The sequence below is a fragment of the Arvicola amphibius genome, chromosome 9 (genome assembly GCF_903992535.2).
Source record: "Arvicola amphibius chromosome 9, mArvAmp1.2, whole genome shotgun sequence".
NCBI classification, from domain to species: domain Eukaryota; kingdom Metazoa; phylum Chordata; class Mammalia; order Rodentia; family Cricetidae; genus Arvicola; species Arvicola amphibius.
This window is the reverse complement of record NC_052055.2, coordinates 60,783,867-60,803,543: the sequence shown is the minus strand read 5'-3', so window position 1 is coordinate 60,803,543 and position 19,677 is coordinate 60,783,867. Positions and strand designations below refer to the sequence as shown.

The 19,677-nt window shown below is 46.7% G+C and overlaps 2 protein-coding genes across 4 annotated transcripts; one reads left to right on the top strand and one right to left on the bottom strand.

The window, feature by feature from the left end:
* Positions 1-1,580: 1,580 nt before the first annotated feature.
* LOC119822445 (keratin, type II cytoskeletal 6A-like) lies at positions 1,581-5,491 on the top strand. Of its 2 annotated transcripts, XM_038341768.1 has the most exons (10): positions 1,581-1,806; positions 1,843-2,117; positions 2,646-2,860; positions 3,189-3,249; positions 3,391-3,486; positions 3,667-3,831; positions 4,254-4,379; positions 4,707-4,927; positions 5,120-5,154; positions 5,256-5,491. In XM_038341768.1, exons 1-10 carry the CDS (start codon positions 1,581-1,583, stop codon positions 5,489-5,491), a joined length of 1,656 nt encoding a protein of 551 aa, XP_038197696.1. The 2 variants fall into 2 exon arrangements, with proteins under 2 accessions (XP_038197696.1, XP_038197695.1); XM_038341767.1 differs by having other exon boundaries at positions 1,581-2,117.
* A 9,526-nt stretch (positions 5,492-15,017) lies between these two features.
* On the bottom strand, positions 15,018-18,928 carry LOC119822436 (keratin, type II cytoskeletal 6A-like). 2 transcript variants are annotated; one of them, XM_038341751.1, is made up of 10 exons: positions 18,703-18,928; positions 18,392-18,666; positions 17,649-17,863; positions 17,260-17,320; positions 17,023-17,118; positions 16,678-16,842; positions 16,130-16,255; positions 15,582-15,802; positions 15,355-15,389; positions 15,018-15,253 (listed from the first exon to the last, which is right to left on the bottom strand). In XM_038341751.1, the coding sequence occupies exons 1-10, from the start codon at positions 18,926-18,928 to the stop codon at positions 15,018-15,020; spliced, it is 1,656 nt and encodes a 551-aa protein (XP_038197679.1). The 2 variants fall into 2 exon arrangements, with proteins under 2 accessions (XP_038197679.1, XP_038197678.1); XM_038341750.1 differs by having other exon boundaries at positions 18,392-18,928.
* Positions 18,929-19,677: the final 749 nt, after the last annotated feature.

The following is a 19,677-nucleotide window of genomic DNA, read 5'->3' as shown; positions in this document are numbered from 1 at the left end:
CACACATACACACACACACACACACACACACACACACAGAAGAGGAGGAATGAGCATCACTGGCAGACTTGAGCAGATCTCGTTGAGATTCCTGATTTGAGTGATACCAGTTTACAGAAGATGGGGCAGACACGGTGGCCTGGTAAAGAAAGTGCCAGGAACAATCAAGGAGAAAAGCAGCAGCTGAAACACTAAGCAGGACATTAATCTGGATTCTTTAACAAACATGTGATTAGGAGAGGGGCCACAGTGATGGCTCAGCAGTAAAGAGCGCTTTCTTCTCTTGCAGAGGACGTGGGTTCAAGTCCCAGCTCCCACACAGTGGCTCACAGCTCACAACCTTCTGGTAACTCTAGTTCTAGGGGACTGACTCACTATTCTTGTCTCCAGGGGAAACAGGCACACAAGGGGTTCACAGACATTCCGTCAGGCAAAATGCCAATACATATCCTTTTTTAAGTTATTAGGAGAAAAAAGTATGGGATAATTATAAATTCTGTTAAACTATTTAAGATCCTTGAACTATACAAAACACGATTTAAATGTATTTACAAATTTGAACAATCAAATATCTAAAAATCATACTAGGAAGGTATTAGTGAAATCAATTATTTCTGGGTTATATTTGTCTTATTTTTAAATGGGACTATTTTCTTGAATTTAAGTACATGTAACACATGTGTCTGGTGCCCTCAGAGGTCAGAAGATGGCATAACCCTGGGACTGAGTTATGGATGGTTATGAAGAGTTGTGTCCCACCATGTAGATGCTGGGGCATAAAGTCAGGTCCTCTACAGGAGCAGCAAGTGCCATTCGTCGGGTGACATCTTTGCAGATCCTTGGATAGTATAATATATACAAACACACAAATATATATATGAAACATGATCATTTTCTACAAATGTACAAAAGACCAAACTTTAGATATAATACTGAATTAATTACTGAAGAAATAAGTTTTTTGAGATCTGCTTTCAAATATAGGGGTGGTAGCTGAACCGAGGGAAGTAAGAAAGCAATAATAAAGCAAGAAGCCTGGCTGTGAACATTTATTTTATTTTATTTTGACTGTGGAACAAATATGTGGTAGACTATTCTGTTTGAAATGGATTCTGAAGGACAACAGGTTATAGTTCATATTCCTAATGCCTGAAAGTCACTGACGATCTTTCTGTTGCCATAAGACAAGAGTTGGTTTCAGGTATCCCCGTGGGAGAGAAGAGTAGCCAGGGAAGAGGGCTGTCAGCACATTCAGCAGGACCTGCAGACACATGGAGTCAGTGACTAACTGAGACACAGTGAATGAAGAACTGATGAAGTCAAAACGAGAGGCTGGAGCATTTTCCCTGACTAAAGGAAGCAAAAAAATGCAACCTCGATATTTCATAACACCTTTGAATGATTTAGGTGTGACCTTACTGCGGGTAAAGCCCTGCCCTTCCCACTATACAAGCTCACCTTCGGGACCAAGCCCAGCCCATCCACACTATATATAAGCAGCTGCCCAGAGCCCATCACGCTCATCCACTCAGCTCTGCCCTGTACTCTCTCCACTTCACAGACTTCTAACTCCAAGAACCATGTCTAGCAAAACCACCATCAGAAGTCAAACCAGCCACCGTGGCTTCAGTGCCGGCTCAGCCAGAGTGCCTGGGCTCAACCGCTCTGGCTTCAGCAGTGTGTCTGTGTGCCGCTCCCGGGGTAGCGGTGGCTCTGGGGCTGTGTGTGGAGGAGCTGGCTTTGGCAGCAGAAGCCTCTATGGTGTGGGGAGCTCCAAGAGGATCTCCATCGGAGGGGGCAGCTGTGGCATTGGTGGAGGCTATGGCAGCCGAGTTGGAGGAGGCTTCGGCTTTGGAGGAGGAGCCGGCAGCGGCTTTGGTTTCGGTGGTGGAGTTGGTAGTGGCTTTGGCTTCGGTGGTGGAGCTGGCTTTGGTGGTGGCTTCGGGGGTGCTGGTTTCCCCGTGTGCCCCCCTGGAGGCATCCAAGAGGTCACCGTCAACCAGAGCCTCCTCACCCCTCTGAACCTGCAAGTCGACCCCACCATCCAGCGGGTGAGGACTGAGGAGCGCGAGCAGATCAAGACCCTCAACAACAAGTTTGCCTCCTTCATCGACAAGGTGAGACGTGGTTCTGTCCAGGCCAGATAAGCGGGAGTAGAATCCGGAGTGAATGCCAAAGACAGCGGTGGAGGGAAGATGCTCTAGGCTTTGCTCAGTCACTGCTTTTGTCTCTAGATGATTCTGTCCTGACGTTGTCCCCTTTGCAGTTAGATAGCAGCTGGCAATCAGGGTCAGAGTTCCTCTTCTCCAGAGGGTACCCCATCAGGGTGTCTGATTCCGGTGCACTGAGACGAGCTCAGGCCTCACATCACAGAGGACAGAACTGAGGCAGGAGTCTCTACACGGCACTGTGGAGCCATCACAGCCGCACTAAACAGTGCACTGCTAGGCTGCCTGTGCCATGCCTGAGAGCCCTGCCTTCCTCAGAGGGATGGTGTTGGGATCTCTGCTCTGGAATGTGCCTGTGAGGACCTGGGCCAGGCACTACACTGAGCTGGTTGAGGCAGACAGCCTGAGAGAGGAGTCACACTCGTGAAGGGATCACAGCAGAACAAAATTCAAACTTGTCACACTTTGTGCCTCCAGGTGCGCTTCCTGGAGCAGCAGAACAAGGTCCTGGACACCAAGTGGGCCCTGCTGCAGGAGCAGGGCACCAAGACCGTGAGGCAGAACCTGGAGCCTTTGTTTGAGCAGTACATCAACAACCTCAGGAGGCAGCTGGACAGCATCACTGGGGAGAGGGGCCGCCTAGATGCAGAGCTGAGGAACATGCAGGACACAGTGGAGGACTACAAGAACAAGTGAGTTAAGAGGAATGCAGTTGCCGAGTTCATGGTAACGAAGACCCAAACCTAGACATGGAATCCATGAATTAAAATAGTTAGGACATGAAGATGAAATGAGAAAGTATTGTCAACAGCTAAAGTCAAACTCCATGATGAGCAATAGGAGCGTAGGGAGAGAAAAGGAGTAAAATATTCAATCAAAACAAAATATTCAATCACAACAAAATATTCATCACTAGTGTGATTTGATTATATTGCATTTATAGAAATAGGGGCTGGGTCACAGTTGCCTTTGATGCCATCTACCTGCTGACTACAGTGTGCGGAACCCTCTCTCTTGTAGATATGAAGACGAAATCAACAAGCGCACAGCAGCAGAGAATGAATTTGTGACCCTGAAGAAGGTGAGTTGACTGAGTCACAAGGATGGGTTTCTCTTCTGATGGATGTCTGGTCCATTGCAGAGGACAGTTGCCAGGGAGATGGAGGAAAATAGACTGGACAAGAGAATTTACCTGTTTCCATGCTGCTGACTCTTTTGTCAGGATGTAGATGCTGCCTACATGAATAAGGTTGAACTGCAAGCCAAGACAGACAGTCTGACAGATGAGATCAACTTCCTGAGAGTTCTCTACGATGCAGTAAGATACTCCCATCTCTCTCTGTCTCTGTCTCTCTAGCTCAGTCTCTGTCTTTCTCTCTGTCCTCCTTCTTCCAGTCTGCCCCATTCCCTTTATTTCCCCTGTGCACAGTAAGAATGTGGTTTTGGTAACATCTGTAATCCTTACATCCAAAGCTGATGTTGCCTCTCTGTTCTGTAGGAACTGTCTCAGATGCAAACTCACATCTCAGACACATCTGTGGTCCTCTCCATGGACAACAACCGCAGCCTGGATCTGGACAGCATCATTGCTGAGGTCAAGGCCCAATATGAGGAGATTGCTCAGAGGAGCCGTGCTGAAGCAGAGTCTTGGTACCAGACGAAAGTGAGTATTTAGGTGGAGCCTGATGAAGAAAAACTGGACCCAATGAATTCCATAAGACGCTAATTTGCTCAGAGGTTAGGGATCTACTAAGGTGAAACTGGGATCTTGTAAGAGCAAATGGACCTTGCACTTGTGTTAAACAGTGAAGTTGTAGTCCACAGATCAAAAGAACCCATAAGAGGAAGGAAAGTTGCCATAAATGGGGTCCATAGTCCCTTAGCTTGAGCTCCTCTGAGAATATAGGACCTCATGAGGTCACACAGAACATTTTCAGTTCCCAAGAGAAGGATGTAGTCCATGGTCTCCCACAGCTTCTCCTGAGGAAAAGTCGTGGCACCAAGGATAATGCAGCCCAATTAGAAGTGAATTAGGTTTTTCCTGTAAAAACTCACATAAATCTTCTATTTTCCATGGATCGTCAGTATGAGGAGCTGCAGGTCACAGCAGGCAGACATGGGGACGACCTGCGCAACACCAAGCAGGAGATCGCTGAGATCAACCGCATGATCCAGAGGCTGAGATCTGAGATCGACCACGTCAAGAAGCAGGTAGCACAGACCAAAAGCATCACAGGATGCTTCCTTCATTTTCTGTGCTCGAGCCTCCTGCTCACTGGGAGCAAAGATCTCGGGCTCGCCGGGTGGTGGTGACACATGCCTTGAATCCTAGCACTTGGGAGGTAGAGGAATGTGGATCTCTGTGAGTCCGAGGCCAGCCTGGTCTACAAGACCTAGTTCCAGGACACCTAGGGCTGCTACACAGAAAAATCATGTCTTGAAAAACAAACAAACAAACGAACAAACCAAGAAGATCATGGGATAACCTTCTCGAAAGAACCACAATACAAGTTTGTTTTTCTTTCTTTCTCTGCCCAGTGTGCCAACCTTCAGACTGCCATTGCTGAAGCTGAGCAGCGTGGGGAGAATGCCCTCAAGGATGCCAGGGGCAAGTTGGAAGGGCTGGAGGATGCCCTGCAGAAGGCCAAGCAGGACATGGCCAGGCTGCTGAAGGAGTACCAGGAGCTCATGAATGTCAAGCTGGCCCTTGATGTGGAGATCGCCACCTACAGGAAGCTGCTGGAAGGAGAGGAGTGCAGGTGAGTGCTCCCCTCCTCCATGATGCCAGGCATGAGCACAGCATGAGGGAGCACTACCTGTGGCCACAATGGCTCCCTTCAGGAACCACTCTACCAGGATTCTCTGTGACCTGTCACCACACTGAGGGTTCACAGGACTGAGGTCATGGCTCCCTAGGTCTCACCTTCTCATCTGCTCTGTTCCTATTCTAGGTTGAATGGTGAAGGCGTTGGACCCGTCAACATCTGTAAGTACACTGCTTGCCTCCTCCCTCTCCCCTGCCTTGTGCCTGACTCACTGGACAGAGCGGGCTCACAGTGTCCACTGTCCTCTCTTCCCTCTTCACAGCTGTGGTGCAGTCCACCATGTCCAGCGGCTATGGCAGTGCAGGTGGTGCCAGCAGCGGCTTGGGCCTGGGAGGAGGCAGCAGCTACTCCTACAGCAGCAGCAGCCATGGCCTTGGAGGTGGCTTCAGCTCTGGCAGTGGCAGAGGCATCAGTGGTGGCCTGAGCTCCTCTGGTGGCAGCTCTTCCACCATCAAGTACACCACCACCTCCTCCAGCAGGAAGAGCTACCGGCACTGAAGTCCCTGTCGCCTGAGCTTGTCTGCTCCCCAGACGCTCTGGCAGAGCCCTGTGCTCAGGTGCTGTCCCTGCTGCCTTCCTACCTCTGCTCTCTCGTTAGGGCTGAGAAGCTGAGTCCTTGTTGCTCCCCTCTATCCTCTCCCTCAGGTCCCCAATCCTTGTCTTCTGATTGTCATCCTCTGACCTCACATCACGGGTCACTCACGTTTGGTGCTGCAAGCTGTAGTTAGTTTCCAGGCTCTGAGGCTGCCTGAGAAAGGGTCTCTCTGCCCCTTTCCTTCTGGAAATTGTTGTCCTGCTCCTACTACTAAACAGGAGCTTCCCTTTAGCTTCCAGTAGCCTGAGAAAACCCCAACTTCTATGTCATGAACCTCCCTGGCAGTAACTGTGATCACACACGTCAATAGTCCTGTGATGTACGGAGTCTGTGCTCATGTGATGTTTCTCTGTTCTTTGCTTTCTTGTAATAAAGCTAAATAAAGCATGTTTATAACATAATGGCTTCTCCCATGTGTATTTTTGTAGCAAATTTGTTAGATAAGGCATGCAAATCTCTTTCTTCCTGTTTGAAGATCTCATGTGAGCATAGAGTTTTATTTGAGAAAACCTGCTCCTCATTTCTATCTCACCCATTCTTCCTCTCTCCCTTCCCAGTTTTCCTCTTCATCTCTTTGAGCTGCCTCTTGCTTTCTTTGTTTTCCCTAATGAGTTCACTCGGTGTTACCTGGAGGTGCAGGGTAATTCGAGTCTAATGGACACGACAACTTTCAGGGGCCACATTCCTAAGAAAATTACCGTTTCCCATAGTAATCATCCAAATCCAAAACCTCTTAGTAAGATGTCACTATTTGATGTGGGAGAGTCTTTTGTTTGTGTTGATTTCATTCGTTAATAAAGAAACTGCCTTGGCCCATTTAATAGGCCAGCTCTTAGTTGGGTGCAGTTGACAGAACAGGAAAAAGGAAAAAGGAAGTGAGGCAAATGGCTCAGACAGTTGCCATGCTTCTCCTCTCCAAGACAGATACAGGTTAAGATTTCTCCTTGTAAGTGACCACGTCGTGGTGCTACACACATTACTAAATATGGGTTAGTCAAGATGTGAGTAAAAAGCTGAAACTAATGGGCCAGGTAGTGTTTAAAAGAATACAATTTCCGTGTAACTATTTCAGGTGTAAAGCTAGCTGGGTGTTGGTACGCAGCCCCACCACTCCATCTACAACTATTAGTGAGCTATTCCCTAGTCCATGCTGGGCTTTCCCCCGGCTCCATCAGTGCGAGTTTTCTGCATGAAGTCACAGCCACTGTGGTGTGTTGTGTACAAAGGTCCTGTCGTGCCCACCAAACACTCTTTCACTGCTAATATTCACCACTCCTGGCTCCTACAATCTTTCCTTCCTGTTCTGCAATGATCCCTGAGCCTTGGCCAGAGTGGAGGAGGGCCATCTGTCCCTTTAGAGCTGAACATTTCACGGTCTCTTATCTCTGCCTGAAGATCAGTTGTGGTGTCTCTGTTAATCATCATCTCCTGTAAAAAGAAGGTTTTCTGATTCAGCTTGAAATATACACTAATAATTGATATAAAGATGTGAACTTAATGGATATCTTATTACTATGTACATTTAACAGAATGACTAATTAGTTTCTCCCCTGGGGCCTAAGACTAAGGCACCTGGTTTGAGTCCATTTAAGCACCAGGATTGAGTTCTGCGTGTGGAGTGGGCCTTAGATGCAGTCAGATCTTGGATGGTTATTCCTACCACATTAGTGCCACTATTGCCCCATTGGCCAGCTCATCCTTACTGTAGCTCACAGGGCTAACAGGGTAAGGCTGTTGAATACTTTCCCTTGTTATAGACTAGAACTTTCTAGAGCTATGGAAGCTATTCAGTAGGATAAAGTTTCTGGATCCATGCAAGCTCGATTCCCCAGTGTTTTAGGATTCTGTGTTGTTATCTTCACATGGTATTACCATTAAGTTCTGCAGGACAGCCAAGAGCAAAGTATTAGCCTATAATATTCCAGAGGGCACACTGACCAACAGCTTTAAAAAAATAACCCATACCTTGCACTAGTAGTTCTATCTGATAGCCTGTGGAGTTGGAGTGAGGCTTTGTCCCCCTGTTATAGGGTATACCGTTTAACTCCTTTTATATGTGCATATGAATATATTTCAGGAGGCTTTAACAATAGAAGGATTCCATATGGCATTTTCAAGATCTTTACTGTTGGTTGTCCCTTCCCATAGGACTCCTTTTTTTTTTTCTTTTTTCTTTTTTTGGTTTTTCGAGACAGGGTTTCTCTGTAGCTTTTTTAGAGCCTGTCCTGGAACTAGCTCTTGTAGACCAGGCTGGCCTCGAACTCACAGAGATCCGCCTGCCTCTGCCTCCCGAGTGCTGGGATTAAAGGCGTGCGCCACCACCGCCAGGCATAGGACTCCTTTTTCCTCCCTCACATCCTCTGCCCCCTTTAACCCTTCCTGTTCCATTACTCTCCTTTTCCATTCCACCATATGACTTGCATTCTGTTCCTGCTTTGTTTGAAGTTTTTCCATGTCTCCTCTCTGTCTTTCTTCATTCTATGCTAACTCTAATTTAAATATCCACATCTAAGGATTTATCTCTAGGAGGGGAACAGGCTGCAGTTGCCTTTCTGGGTCTGGGTTACCTCACAAAAAAGTTTGCTACAAAGTTCTCAGTGTCAGTATGTATTATTTAGATTAAATTAACAAAATTCTAGAAATCACAAAACATCAATATTCAGGATCCCTGGAGCCCTATGAAAGAAATAGAGTCACCAAGACATGTGCTTCAAAGGAGGGGTTAATAGCAGCTTAGAAACATCTGTGGGAAGAGTCAGGGCCTAAAGAACAGGATTTATCCTCAAGTGATACATGGATGAAGAATCTTGCAAAAGAGATGACAGGATCTTGACATGTGTGGCCAACAGGAAATCCAATCGAAGAAAAGTAGAAAACAGCCCAGGGCTCCAGCCCTGGCTCCCCAGGTAGGAGCAGCCAAACTCATAAGCACAACAGAAGCCAAGTAGTCATGGAAAAACTGACTGGCAGATTTAAACAAAGGAGAATCCCATGGTTCTCACAAGCCTTAACCCATCAAGGGATCTGGTGTAAGAGTCACTCCTCTGCATGCCAGGCTGGCTTTGAAGAAATCCACTTTGCCAGCTGTACTAGCTGGTTTTGTGTGTCAACTTGACACAAGCCAGAGTCATCAGAGAAGAAAGAGCCTCAGTTGAGAAAATGCCTCCATCAGATCCAGCTATGAGGCACATTGTTAATTATTGATTGATGCGGTGGGTCCAGCCAAGGCTCTGCCCTCCTTAGAAAATTGCATCCCACCCTTGTAAGAATGGTTGTCATCCAGCAAGGCTCCATTGTTGAAAGCAACACCTGTACAACTCAACGGACAAGGAGAAGTCGAGTTGATTCCTACATGGAGCCTTTGCCCAAATATTCTAGCATCTTTGGGTCAGAAGAGTCTCCACAAACTACAGAAGGCAAATGCAAGCACTAAGCCAACTACAAATGCTTAGATCTACAAGATATGCCAGGGCATTGGTGTCACAAAGTTTGTGGGAGCAACCAGCCAATTCTGATGTGATTTAAGGTCCACTGCAAGACATAGAACCCAGACCCAAGACTGCTTTGGTGACCAAGAATTAAACTAGACTGCCCAGGGACCTATGGTAAAACCAAATCCTACTGTTATGGAAACAAACATAGTAGTGAAGTGATCCAGTGACTCCACTGTACTCATAGATCAGTGCCTTGTGCAGCCATCATCAGAGAAGTTCTGTCCTGCAGCAGATGGGAAAAAATACAGAGACCAACAGCTGGACATTACACAAACTGAGAGACTTTGAAATACTCTGCCCTCAATGGGATTTTTCCATCAGATGTCTCCCTTAGGGCTCAAGGAACCCTGTGGGAAAGGAGGAAAACAAAGAATGTAAGAGCCTGAGGCGAGAGAGGACATCAGGAAAGCAAGGCCCTCTAACACAGCAGGAGCACAGCTCCTGTGAACTCACAGAGACTGCAGCAGTGAGCACAGAGCCTGCTCGGGTCTGCACCAGGTCCTCTGTGTCTGTACTATGGCTTCCAGTTTAGCCGTTGTGTGGGATTCCTGAGCGTGAGGACAAGTAGATCTCTGATTCCTGTGCCTGCTCTTGGGATCTTTTTCTTCTGTTTGCTTGTCTTGGCCAACTCTGATGTGTTAGTTTTTGTTATTATATTTTATTTTGTTAGTTTTTAAAAAGAATAAAAACTCCAATGATTAATGGGGGGAAAATGGTTGTCAGCAAGAAAATAAACACCAGAGTCAGCATTCTCTGTCAGTACATGCCTGACCAAGTGACCTTCACCTTTAAGGGACCAGGCAGAGCCAGCGACCTTCACCAGAGCAGGTCTGAGCCAGAGACCTCCATAGAAGCAAGTATGACAAAGAGGGGGAACAACCTCCAAGGGAACAGGCCTAAGCCAGTAACCTCTGCTATACCAGGCCTGAGCCAGTAACTTCTGTAGGAGCATGTCCAAGACAGGTACACCTACAGGACAAGATGCAAGCCAGTGGCCTTTACCAGAGCAAGCCTGAGCCACCAACCTTTGCCAGAGCAGGCCCAAAAGAGCAAGTGAACTTTGCATGACAGGCCCAAGCTAGCAACCTCCACAATAGCAAGTAGATGGAGCAACCCCCGAGAAAGCATGATTCAGCTAGTGACCTCTGTGGGCCTGGGCCCCGGGCCAGTGACCTCTGTGGCAGCAGAACAGAGTAAGCAGCTTCTGAGGGAACAGGCCTGAGCCAGCAACCTCCACAAGACCAGGCACATCCATGGGATCAGGCCCAAGTCAGTGACCTCCTGAGGAGCAGGCCTGAGCCAATGACTTCTGCTGGAGTAGGCTCCAGCAAGCGACCTCCACAGAACCAGGCTCAAGCCAGCAACCTCTGCCAGAGCATATATGAGCCAGTAACCTCCACTGGAGCAGGCCCAGCCAGCAACCTCTGCGGAACAGGCATCAACCAGGGACAACTGTAGGAGCAGGCCCAAGCCAGCAAACTTCATGGGAGCAGGCCCAAGCAAGCAACCTCCATGGGAGCAGGCCTGAACAACCTCTGGGATTGCAGAGCAACCTCCAGTAGCACTGAGCACCTCTGGGAATGCCACGTGACCTCTGGGGTTATAGGAATCATGGCCCTGACTCTGCCTCAAGAAACAACCCTCTGAACGTTGGATCCACTGGCACCTGGAAGTGTGATCATGAGAGATACGGCCTCAACTACACCAATCAGAGGAAAGAATGGAAAGACAAGGTAAGAACACACTCAATATCACAAAGAGCAACACAACACCAACAAAAACTAGTGGCTCTAAAACAGCAAGTTTTGAACACCTCAATACAGATGAAGGAAAAAATGACCTAAAAATAACTTTAGGAGAATGTTTGAAGCTCTTAAATACGATATGAAATATTCTGTCAAGGAAATGGAGGAAAAGACAAACAAAAATTGGAAGAAATCAACAAATCCCTTAAAGAAAACCAAGGAAACGCAAACAAACAGGTGAAAGGAATAATTCAAAACTTGAAAACCAAAAGAGAGACAATAAAGAAAACACAAACTGAGTGAATTCTGGAAACAGAAAATAAGGGAAAACAATCAGGAGCCACAAATGCAAGCATAAACAGCAAATATAAGAGATGGAAGAGAGAATCTCAAGTGTTAAAGATATGATAGAGGAATAGACTCATTAGTCAGAGAAAACGTTAAACCTAGCAAAAGCTTAACACAAAATATCCAGGAAATATGGTACACCATGAAATGACCAAACCTAAGAATAATAGGGATAGAAGAAAGGGAAGTCCAACTCAAAAGCACAGAAAATATATCAACAAAATTATAGAAAATAAATAGAAAAAAATCCCAAACTAAAGATATCCCTATGAAGATACAAAAATCTTAGGAAGATACAAGAAGCTTACAGAACACAAAAATGGACTGGACCAAAATGAAAAGGTCCCTCGCCACATAATAATCAAAATGCTAAACATACAGAATAAAGAAAGAATATAAGAACTGCAAGGAAAAAGGCCGAGTAACATTTAAAGGCAGATTTACAGAATTACACCTGACCTCTCAATTGAAAGAATGAAAGCCAGAAGATCCTGGCCAAGTGTTTTGCAGACATTAAGAGACTATGGATGCCAGCCCAGATTACTATACCCAGCAAGACTTTCAATCACCATAGATGGACAAAGCAAGATATTCCATGACAGAACAAGATTTAATCAATGCCCAGCCAAAACCCCAACCCTACACAAAGTACTAGAAGGAAAACTCCAACACAAGGAAGCTGGATACATCAACAAAAATACAGACAATAGATGATCTCACAGCAGCAAATCCCAAAGAAGGGGAAAATGCACAAATGTGCAACAGCAATGTTGAAAACTAAATTAAAAGGAGATAGCAATCACTGGTCATTAATATTCCTTAATATAATTGGACCCAACTCACTTATAAAAAGACACAGGCTAACAGATTGAATATGAAAACAGAATCCATCCTGCTTCTGCATACAAGAAACACACCTCAACCTCAAAGACAGACATTGCCTCAGTGTAAAAGGTTGGAAAAAAATTTCCAATCAAATAGACCTAAGAATCAAGTAGGTATGGCTTTCCTACTATGTAACAAATAAGACTTCAAACTAAAATCAATCAAAAGAGACAAAGAAGGACATTTCATATTAGTCACAGGAAAAATCCATCAAGAAGAAATCTCAGTACTGATGTAGGTGTGTCTTCTATCTATCTGTTGATTTCATTTGTTAATAAAGAAACTGCCTTGGCCAGCCCTTAGTTGGGTGGAGTAGACAGAACAGGAAGAAGGAAGTGAGGTAGATGGCTCAGACAATTGCCACGTCTCTCCTAAGTTAGTCAGACTGCCGTGCCTCTCCTCAAGGAGAGAGACCGATGAAGCTCCAGCCCAAGATGGACGTACGCTAGAAACTTCCTGGTAAGGCACCACTTCGTGGTGCTACACAGATTATTAGATATGGGTTAATCAAGATGTGAGTAAGAGGCTGAAACTAATGGGTCAGGCAGTATTTAAAAGAATACAGTTTCTGTGTAATTATTTTGGATAAAGCTAGCCGGTGGCTGAGAGCAGGGCGGTGGGGAGCCGGCCACAGCTCCTCACTACACAGTACTGAACATCTATGCCCCAAATACAAGGGCATCTTCATATATAAAAGCAACACTTCTAAAGATTAAATCACAATTAAACCCTACACACTAATAGTAGGAGACTTCAACACTGCACTCAAACCACTGGACAAGTCTGCCAGACAGAAAATTAACAGAAAAAAAGGGAACTACCAGATGTTATGACTCAAATGGACTAAACAGACATCTATAAAATGTTCCATCCAACCACAAAAGAATATACCTTCTTCTCAGCACCTCATGGAACCTTCTAAAATTGACAACATACAAGGTAACGAATCAAATCTTAACAATACAAAAAATTGGAATAACCCCATGTATCTTAAAATTACAATGCAACAGCAACACTAATTTAAAAATCCCACAAACAGGGATGTGAGGGTAGGAAACAGGAATATTATGAGAAGAAACAATCATCAGTAAAGATCTTGAAAATGCCATATGGAAGCCTTAGATTGTTAGAGCCTCCTGAAATACATCCATACACACATATAAAAGGAGCTTAAACAGTACACTCTGTAACAGGGGGCAATGTCTCACTCGGACTCCACAGGCTATCAGATAGAACTAATAGTGCAAGGTATGGCTTATTTTTTAAGTTGTTGGTCAGTGTGCCTATAATATGAAATATTATAGGCTAATTTTTTGCTCTTAGCTATACTGCAGAACTTGATGGCAATACCATGTGAAGATAACCTCACAAAATCCTAAAACACTGGGGAATTGAGCTCGCATGATCCAGAAACTTTATCCTACTGAATAGCTTCCATAGCTCTAGAAAGTTCTAGTCTATAACAAGGGAAAGTATTCAACAGCCTTACCCTGTTAGCCCTGTGAGCTACAGTAAGGATGAGCTGGCCAATGGGGCAATAGTGGCACTAATGTGGTAGGAATAACCATAGAAGATCTGACTGCATCTAAGGCCCACTCCACACGCAGAACTCATTCCTGGTGCTTAAATGGACTCAAACCAGGTGCCTTAGTCTTAGGTCCCAGGGGAGAAACTAATATGGTTATTCTGTTAAATGAACACAGTAGTATGCTGCTCATTAAGTTTACATCTTTATAGAAATTATTTGTGTATATCTCACTAATCCGAATGAGAAAATCTTCTTTTTGCAGTAGATGATGATTAACAGAGACACCACAACTGATCTTCAGGCAGAGATAAGAGACCGTGAAATGTTCAGCTCTAAAGGGACAGATGGCCCTCCTCCACTCTGGCCAAGGCTCAGGGATCATTGCAGAACAGGAAGGAAAGATTGTAGGAGCCAGGAGTGGTGAATATTAGCAGTGAAAGAGTGTTTGGTGGGCACAACAGGACCTTTGTACACAACACACCACAGTGGCTATGACTTCATGCAGAAAACTCGCACTGATGGAGCCGGGGGAAAGCCCAGCATGGACCAGGGAAGAGCTCACTAACAGTGACATCTTGCAGAGAGGTTTTGGATTTGGATGACAACTATGGGAAATGGTAATTTTCATAGGAATGTGGCCCCTGAAAGTTGTCGTGTCCATTAGACTCGAATTACCCTGCACCTCCAGGCAACACCAAGTGAACTCATTGGGAAAAACAAAGAAAGCAAGAGGCAACACAAGGAGATGATGAGGAAAACTGAGAAGGGATAGAGGAGGAATAGGCAAGAAAGAAATGAGGAGTAGGTTTTCTCAAATAACACTCTATGTTCACATGAGATCCCATAACATAAGATTGGCATGCCTTATCTAACAAAGTTGCGAGTCTCCAAAGAAAACAATGTGCTACAAAAATACACATGGGAGAAGCCATTATGTTATAAACATGCTTTATTTAGCTTTATTACAAGAAAGCAAAGAACAGAGAAACATCACATGAGCACAGACTCCGTACATCACAGGACTATTGACGTGTGTGATCACAGTTACTGCCAGGGAGGTTCATGACATAGAAGTTGGGGTTTTCTCAGGCTACTGGAAGCTAAAGGGAAGCTCCTGTTTAGTAGTAGGAGCAGGACAACAATTTCCAGAAGGAAAGGGGCAGAGAGACCCTTTCTCAGGCAGCCTCAGAGCCTGGAAACTAACTACAGCTTGCAGCACCAAACGTGAGTGACCCGTGATGTGAGGTCAGAGGATGACAATCAGAAGACAAGGATTGGGGACCTGAGGGAGAGGATAGAGGGGAGCAACAAGGACTCAGCTTCTCAGCCCTAACGAGAGAGCAGAGGTAGGAAGGCAGCAGGGACAGCACCTGAGCACAGGGCTCTGCCAGAGCGTCTGGGGAGCAGACAAGCTCAGGCGACAGGGACTTCAGTGCCGGTAGCTCTTCCTGCTGGAGGAGGTGGTGGTGTACTTGATGGTGGAAGAGCTGCCACCAGAGGAGCTCAGGCCACCACTGATGCCTCTGCCACTGCCAGAGCTGAAGCCACCTCCAAGGCCATGGCTGCTGCTGCTGTAGGAGTAGCTGCTGCCTCCTCCCAGGCCCAAGCCGCTGCTGGCACCACCTGCACTGCCATAGCCGCTGGACATGGTGGACTGCACCACAGCTGTGAAGAGGGAAGAGAGGACAGTGGACACTGTGAGCCCGCTCTGTCCAGTGAGTCAGGCACAAGGCAGGGGAGAGGGAGGAGGCAAGCAGTGTACTTACAGATGTTGACGGGTCCAACGCCTTCACCATTCAACCTAGAATAGGAACAGAGCAGATGAGAAGGTGAGACCTAGGGAGCCATGACCTCAGTCCTGTGAACCCTCAGTGTGGTGACAGGTCACAGAGAATCCTGGTAGAGTGGTTCCTGAAGGGAGCCATTGTGGCCACAGGTAGTGCTCCCTCATGCTGTGCTCATGCCTGGCATCATGGAGGAGGGGAGCACTCACCTGCACTCCTCTCCTTCCAGCAGCTTCCTGTAGGTGGCGATCTCCACATCAAGGGCCAGCTTGACATTCATGAGCTCCTGGTACTCCTTCAGCAGCCTGGCCATGTCCTGCTTGGCCTTCTGCAGGGCATCCTCCAGCCCTTCCAACTTGCCCCTGGCATCCTTGAGGGCATTCTCCCCACGCTGCTCAGCTTCAGCAATGGCAGTCTGAAGGTTGGCACACTGGGCAGAGAAAGAAAGAAAAACAAACTTGTATTGTGGTTCTTTCGAGAAGGTTATCCCATGATCTTCTTGGTTTGTTCGTTTGTTTGTTTGTTTTTCAAGACATGATTTTTCTGTGTAGCAGCCCTAGGTGTCCTGGAACTAGGTCTTGTAGACCAGGCTGGCCTCGGACTCACAGAGATCCACATTCCTCTACCTCCCAAGTGCTAGGATTCAAGGCATGTGTCACCACCACCCGGCGAGCCCGAGATCTTTGCTCCCAGTGAGCAGGAGGCTCGAGCACAGAAAATGAAGGAAGCATCCTGTGATGCTTTTGGTCTGTGCTACCTGCTTCTTGACGTGGTCGATCTCAGATCTCAGCCTCTGGATCATGCGGTTGATCTCAGCGATCTCCTGCTTGGTGTTGCGCAGGTCGTCCCCATGTCTGCCTGCTGTGACCTGCAGCTCCTCATACTGACGATCCATGGAAAATAGAAGATTTATGTGAGTTTTTACAGGAAAAACCTAATTCACTTCTAATTGGGCTGCATTATCCTTGGTGCCACGACTTTTCCTCAGGAGAAGCTGTGGGAGACCATGGACTACATCCTTCTCTTGGGAACTGAAAATGTTCTGTGTGACCTCATGAGGTCCTATATTCTCAGAGGAGCTCAAGCTAAGGGACTATGGACCCCATTTATGGCAACTTTCCTTCCTCTTATGGGTTCTTTTGATCTGTGGACTACAACTTCACTGTTTAACACAAGTGCAAGGTCCATTTGCTCTTACAAGATCCCAGTTTCACCTTAGTAGATCCCTAACCTCTGAGCAAATTAGCGTCTTATGGAATTCATTGGGTCCAGTTTTTCTTCATCAGGCTCCACCTAAATACTCACTTTCGTCTGGTACCAAGACTCTGCTTCAGCACGGCTCCTCTGAGCAATCTCCTCATATTGGGCCTTGACCTCAGCAATGATGCTGTCCAGATCCAGGCTGCGGTTGTTGTCCATGGAGAGGACCACAGATGTGTCTGAGATGTGAGTTTGCATCTGAGACAGTTCCTACAGAACAGAGAGGCAACATCAGCTTTGGATGTAAGGATTACAGATGTTACCAAAACCACATTCTTACTGTGCACAGGGGAAATAAAGGGAATGGGGCAGACTGGAAGAAGGAGGACAGAGAGAAAGACAGAGACTGAGCTAGAGAGACAGAGACAGAGAGAGATGGGAGTATCTTACTGCATCGTAGAGAACTCTCAGGAAGTTGATCTCATCTGTCAGACTGTCTGTCTTGGCTTGCAGTTCAACCTTATTCATGTAGGCAGCATCTACATCCTGACAAAAGAGTCAGCAGCATGGAAACAGGTAAATTCTCTTGTCCAGTCTATTTTCCTCCATCTCCCTGGCAACTGTCCTCTGCAATGGACCAGACATCCATCAGAAGAGAAACCCATCCTTGTGACTCAGTCAACTCACCTTCTTCAGGGTCACAAATTCATTCTCTGCTGCTGTGCGCTTGTTGATTTCGTCTTCATATCTACAAGAGAGAGGGTTCCGCACACTGTAGTCAGCAGGTAGATGGCATCAAAGGCAACTGTGACCCAGCCCCTATTTCTATAAATGCAATATAATCAAATCACACTAGTGATGAATATTTTGTTGTGATTGAATATTTTGTTTTGATTGAATATTTTACTCCTTTTCTCTCCCTACGCTCCTATTGCTCATCATGGAGTTTGACTTTAGCTGTTGACAATACTTTCTCATTTCATCTTCATGTCCTAACTATTTTAATTCATGGATTCCATGTCTAGGTTTGGGTCTTCGTTACCATGAACTCGGCAACTGCATTCCTCTTAACTCACTTGTTCTTGTAGTCCTCCACTGTGTCCTGCATGTTCCTCAGCTCTGCATCTAGGCGGCCCCTCTCCCCAGTGATGCTGTCCAGCTGCCTCCTGAGGTTGTTGATGTACTGCTCAAACAAAGGCTCCAGGTTCTGCCTCACGGTCTTGGTGCCCTGCTCCTGCAGCAGGGCCCACTTGGTGTCCAGGACCTTGTTCTGCTGCTCCAGGAAGCGCACCTGGAGGCACAAAGTGTGACAAGTTTGAATTTTGTTCTGCTGTGATCCCTTCACGAGTGTGACTCCTCTCTCAGGCTGTCTGCCTCAACCAGCTCAGTGTAGTGCCTGGCCCAGGTCCTCACAGGCACATTCCAGAGCAGAGATCCCAACACCATCCCTCTGAGGAAGGCAGGGCTCTCAGGCATGGCACAGGCAGCCTAGCAGTGCACTGTTTAGTGCGGCTGTGATGGCTCCACAGTGCCGTGTAGAGACTCCTGCCTCAGTTCTGTCCTCTGTGATGTGAGGCCTGAGCTCGTCTCAGTGCACCGGAATCAGACACCCTGATGGGGTACCCTCTGGAGAAGAGGAACTCTGACCCTGATTGCCAGCTGCTATCTAACTGCAAAGGGGACAACGTCAGGACAGAATCATCTAGAGACAAAAGCAGTGACTGAGCAAAGCCTAGAGCATCTTCCCTCCACCGCTGTCTTTGGCATTCACTCCGGATTCTACTCCCGCTTATCTGGCCTGGACAGAACCACGTCTCACCTTGTCGATGAAGGAGGCAAACTTGTTGTTGAGGGTCTTGATCTGCTCGCGCTCCTCAGTCCTCACCCGCTGGATGGTGGGGTCGACTTGCAGGTTCAGAGGGGTGAGGAGGCTCTGGTTGACGGTGACCTCTTGGATGCCTCCAGGGGGGCACACGGGGAAACCAGCACCCCCGAAGCCACCACCAAAGCCAGCTCCACCACCGAAGCCAAAGCCACTACCAACTCCACCACCGAAACCAAAGCCGCTGCCGGCTCCTCCTCCAAAGCCGAAGCCTCCTCCAACTCGGCTGCCATAGCCTCCACCAATGCCACAGCTGCCCCCTCCGATGGAGATCCTCTTGGAGCTCCCCACACCATAGAGGCTTCTGCTGCCAAAGCCAGCTCCTCCACACACAGCCCCAGAGCCACCGCTACCCCGGGAGCGGCACACAGACACACTGCTGAAGCCAGAGCGGTTGAGCCCAGGCACTCTGGCTGAGCCGGCACTGAAGCCACGGTGGCTGGTTTGACTTCTGATGGTGGTTTTGCTAGACATGGTTCTTGGAGTTAGAAGTCTGTGAAGTGGAGAGAGTACAGGGCAGAGCTGAGTGGATGAGCGTGATGGGCTCTGGGCAGCTGCTTATATATAGTGTGGATGGGCTGGGCTCGGTCCCGAAGGTGAGCTTGTATAGTGGGAAGGGCAGGGCTTTACCCGCAGTAAGGTCACACCTAAATCATTCAAAGGTGTTATGAAATATCGAGGTTGCATTTTTTTGCTTCCTTTAGTCAGGGAAAATGCTCCAGCCTCTCGTTTTGACTTCATCAGTTCTTCATTCACTGTGTCTCAGTTAGTCACTGACTCCATGTGTCTGCAGGTCCTGCTGAATGTGCTGACAGCCCTCTTCCCTGGCTACTCTTCTCTCCCACGGGGATACCTGAAACCAACTCTTGTCTTATGGCAACAGAAAGATCGTCAGTGACTTTCAGGCATTAGGAATATGAACTATAACCTGTTGTCCTTCAGAATCCATTTCAAACAGAGAAAAGTCAACCACATATTCAGGACACAGTCTTCTCACAAGTTCTATTAAAAGTTTACAGCCAGGCTTCTTGTTTTATTATTGTTTTCTTGTTTCCCTCAGTTCACCTACCATCCCTATATTTGATAGCAGATATCAAAAAATATAAAAAAAAAAAAAAAAAAAAAAATATGATTTCTTCAGTAATTAATTCAGTATTATATCTAAAGTTCGGTCTTTTGTATATTTGTAGAAAATTATCAAATTATCATATGTCATATATATA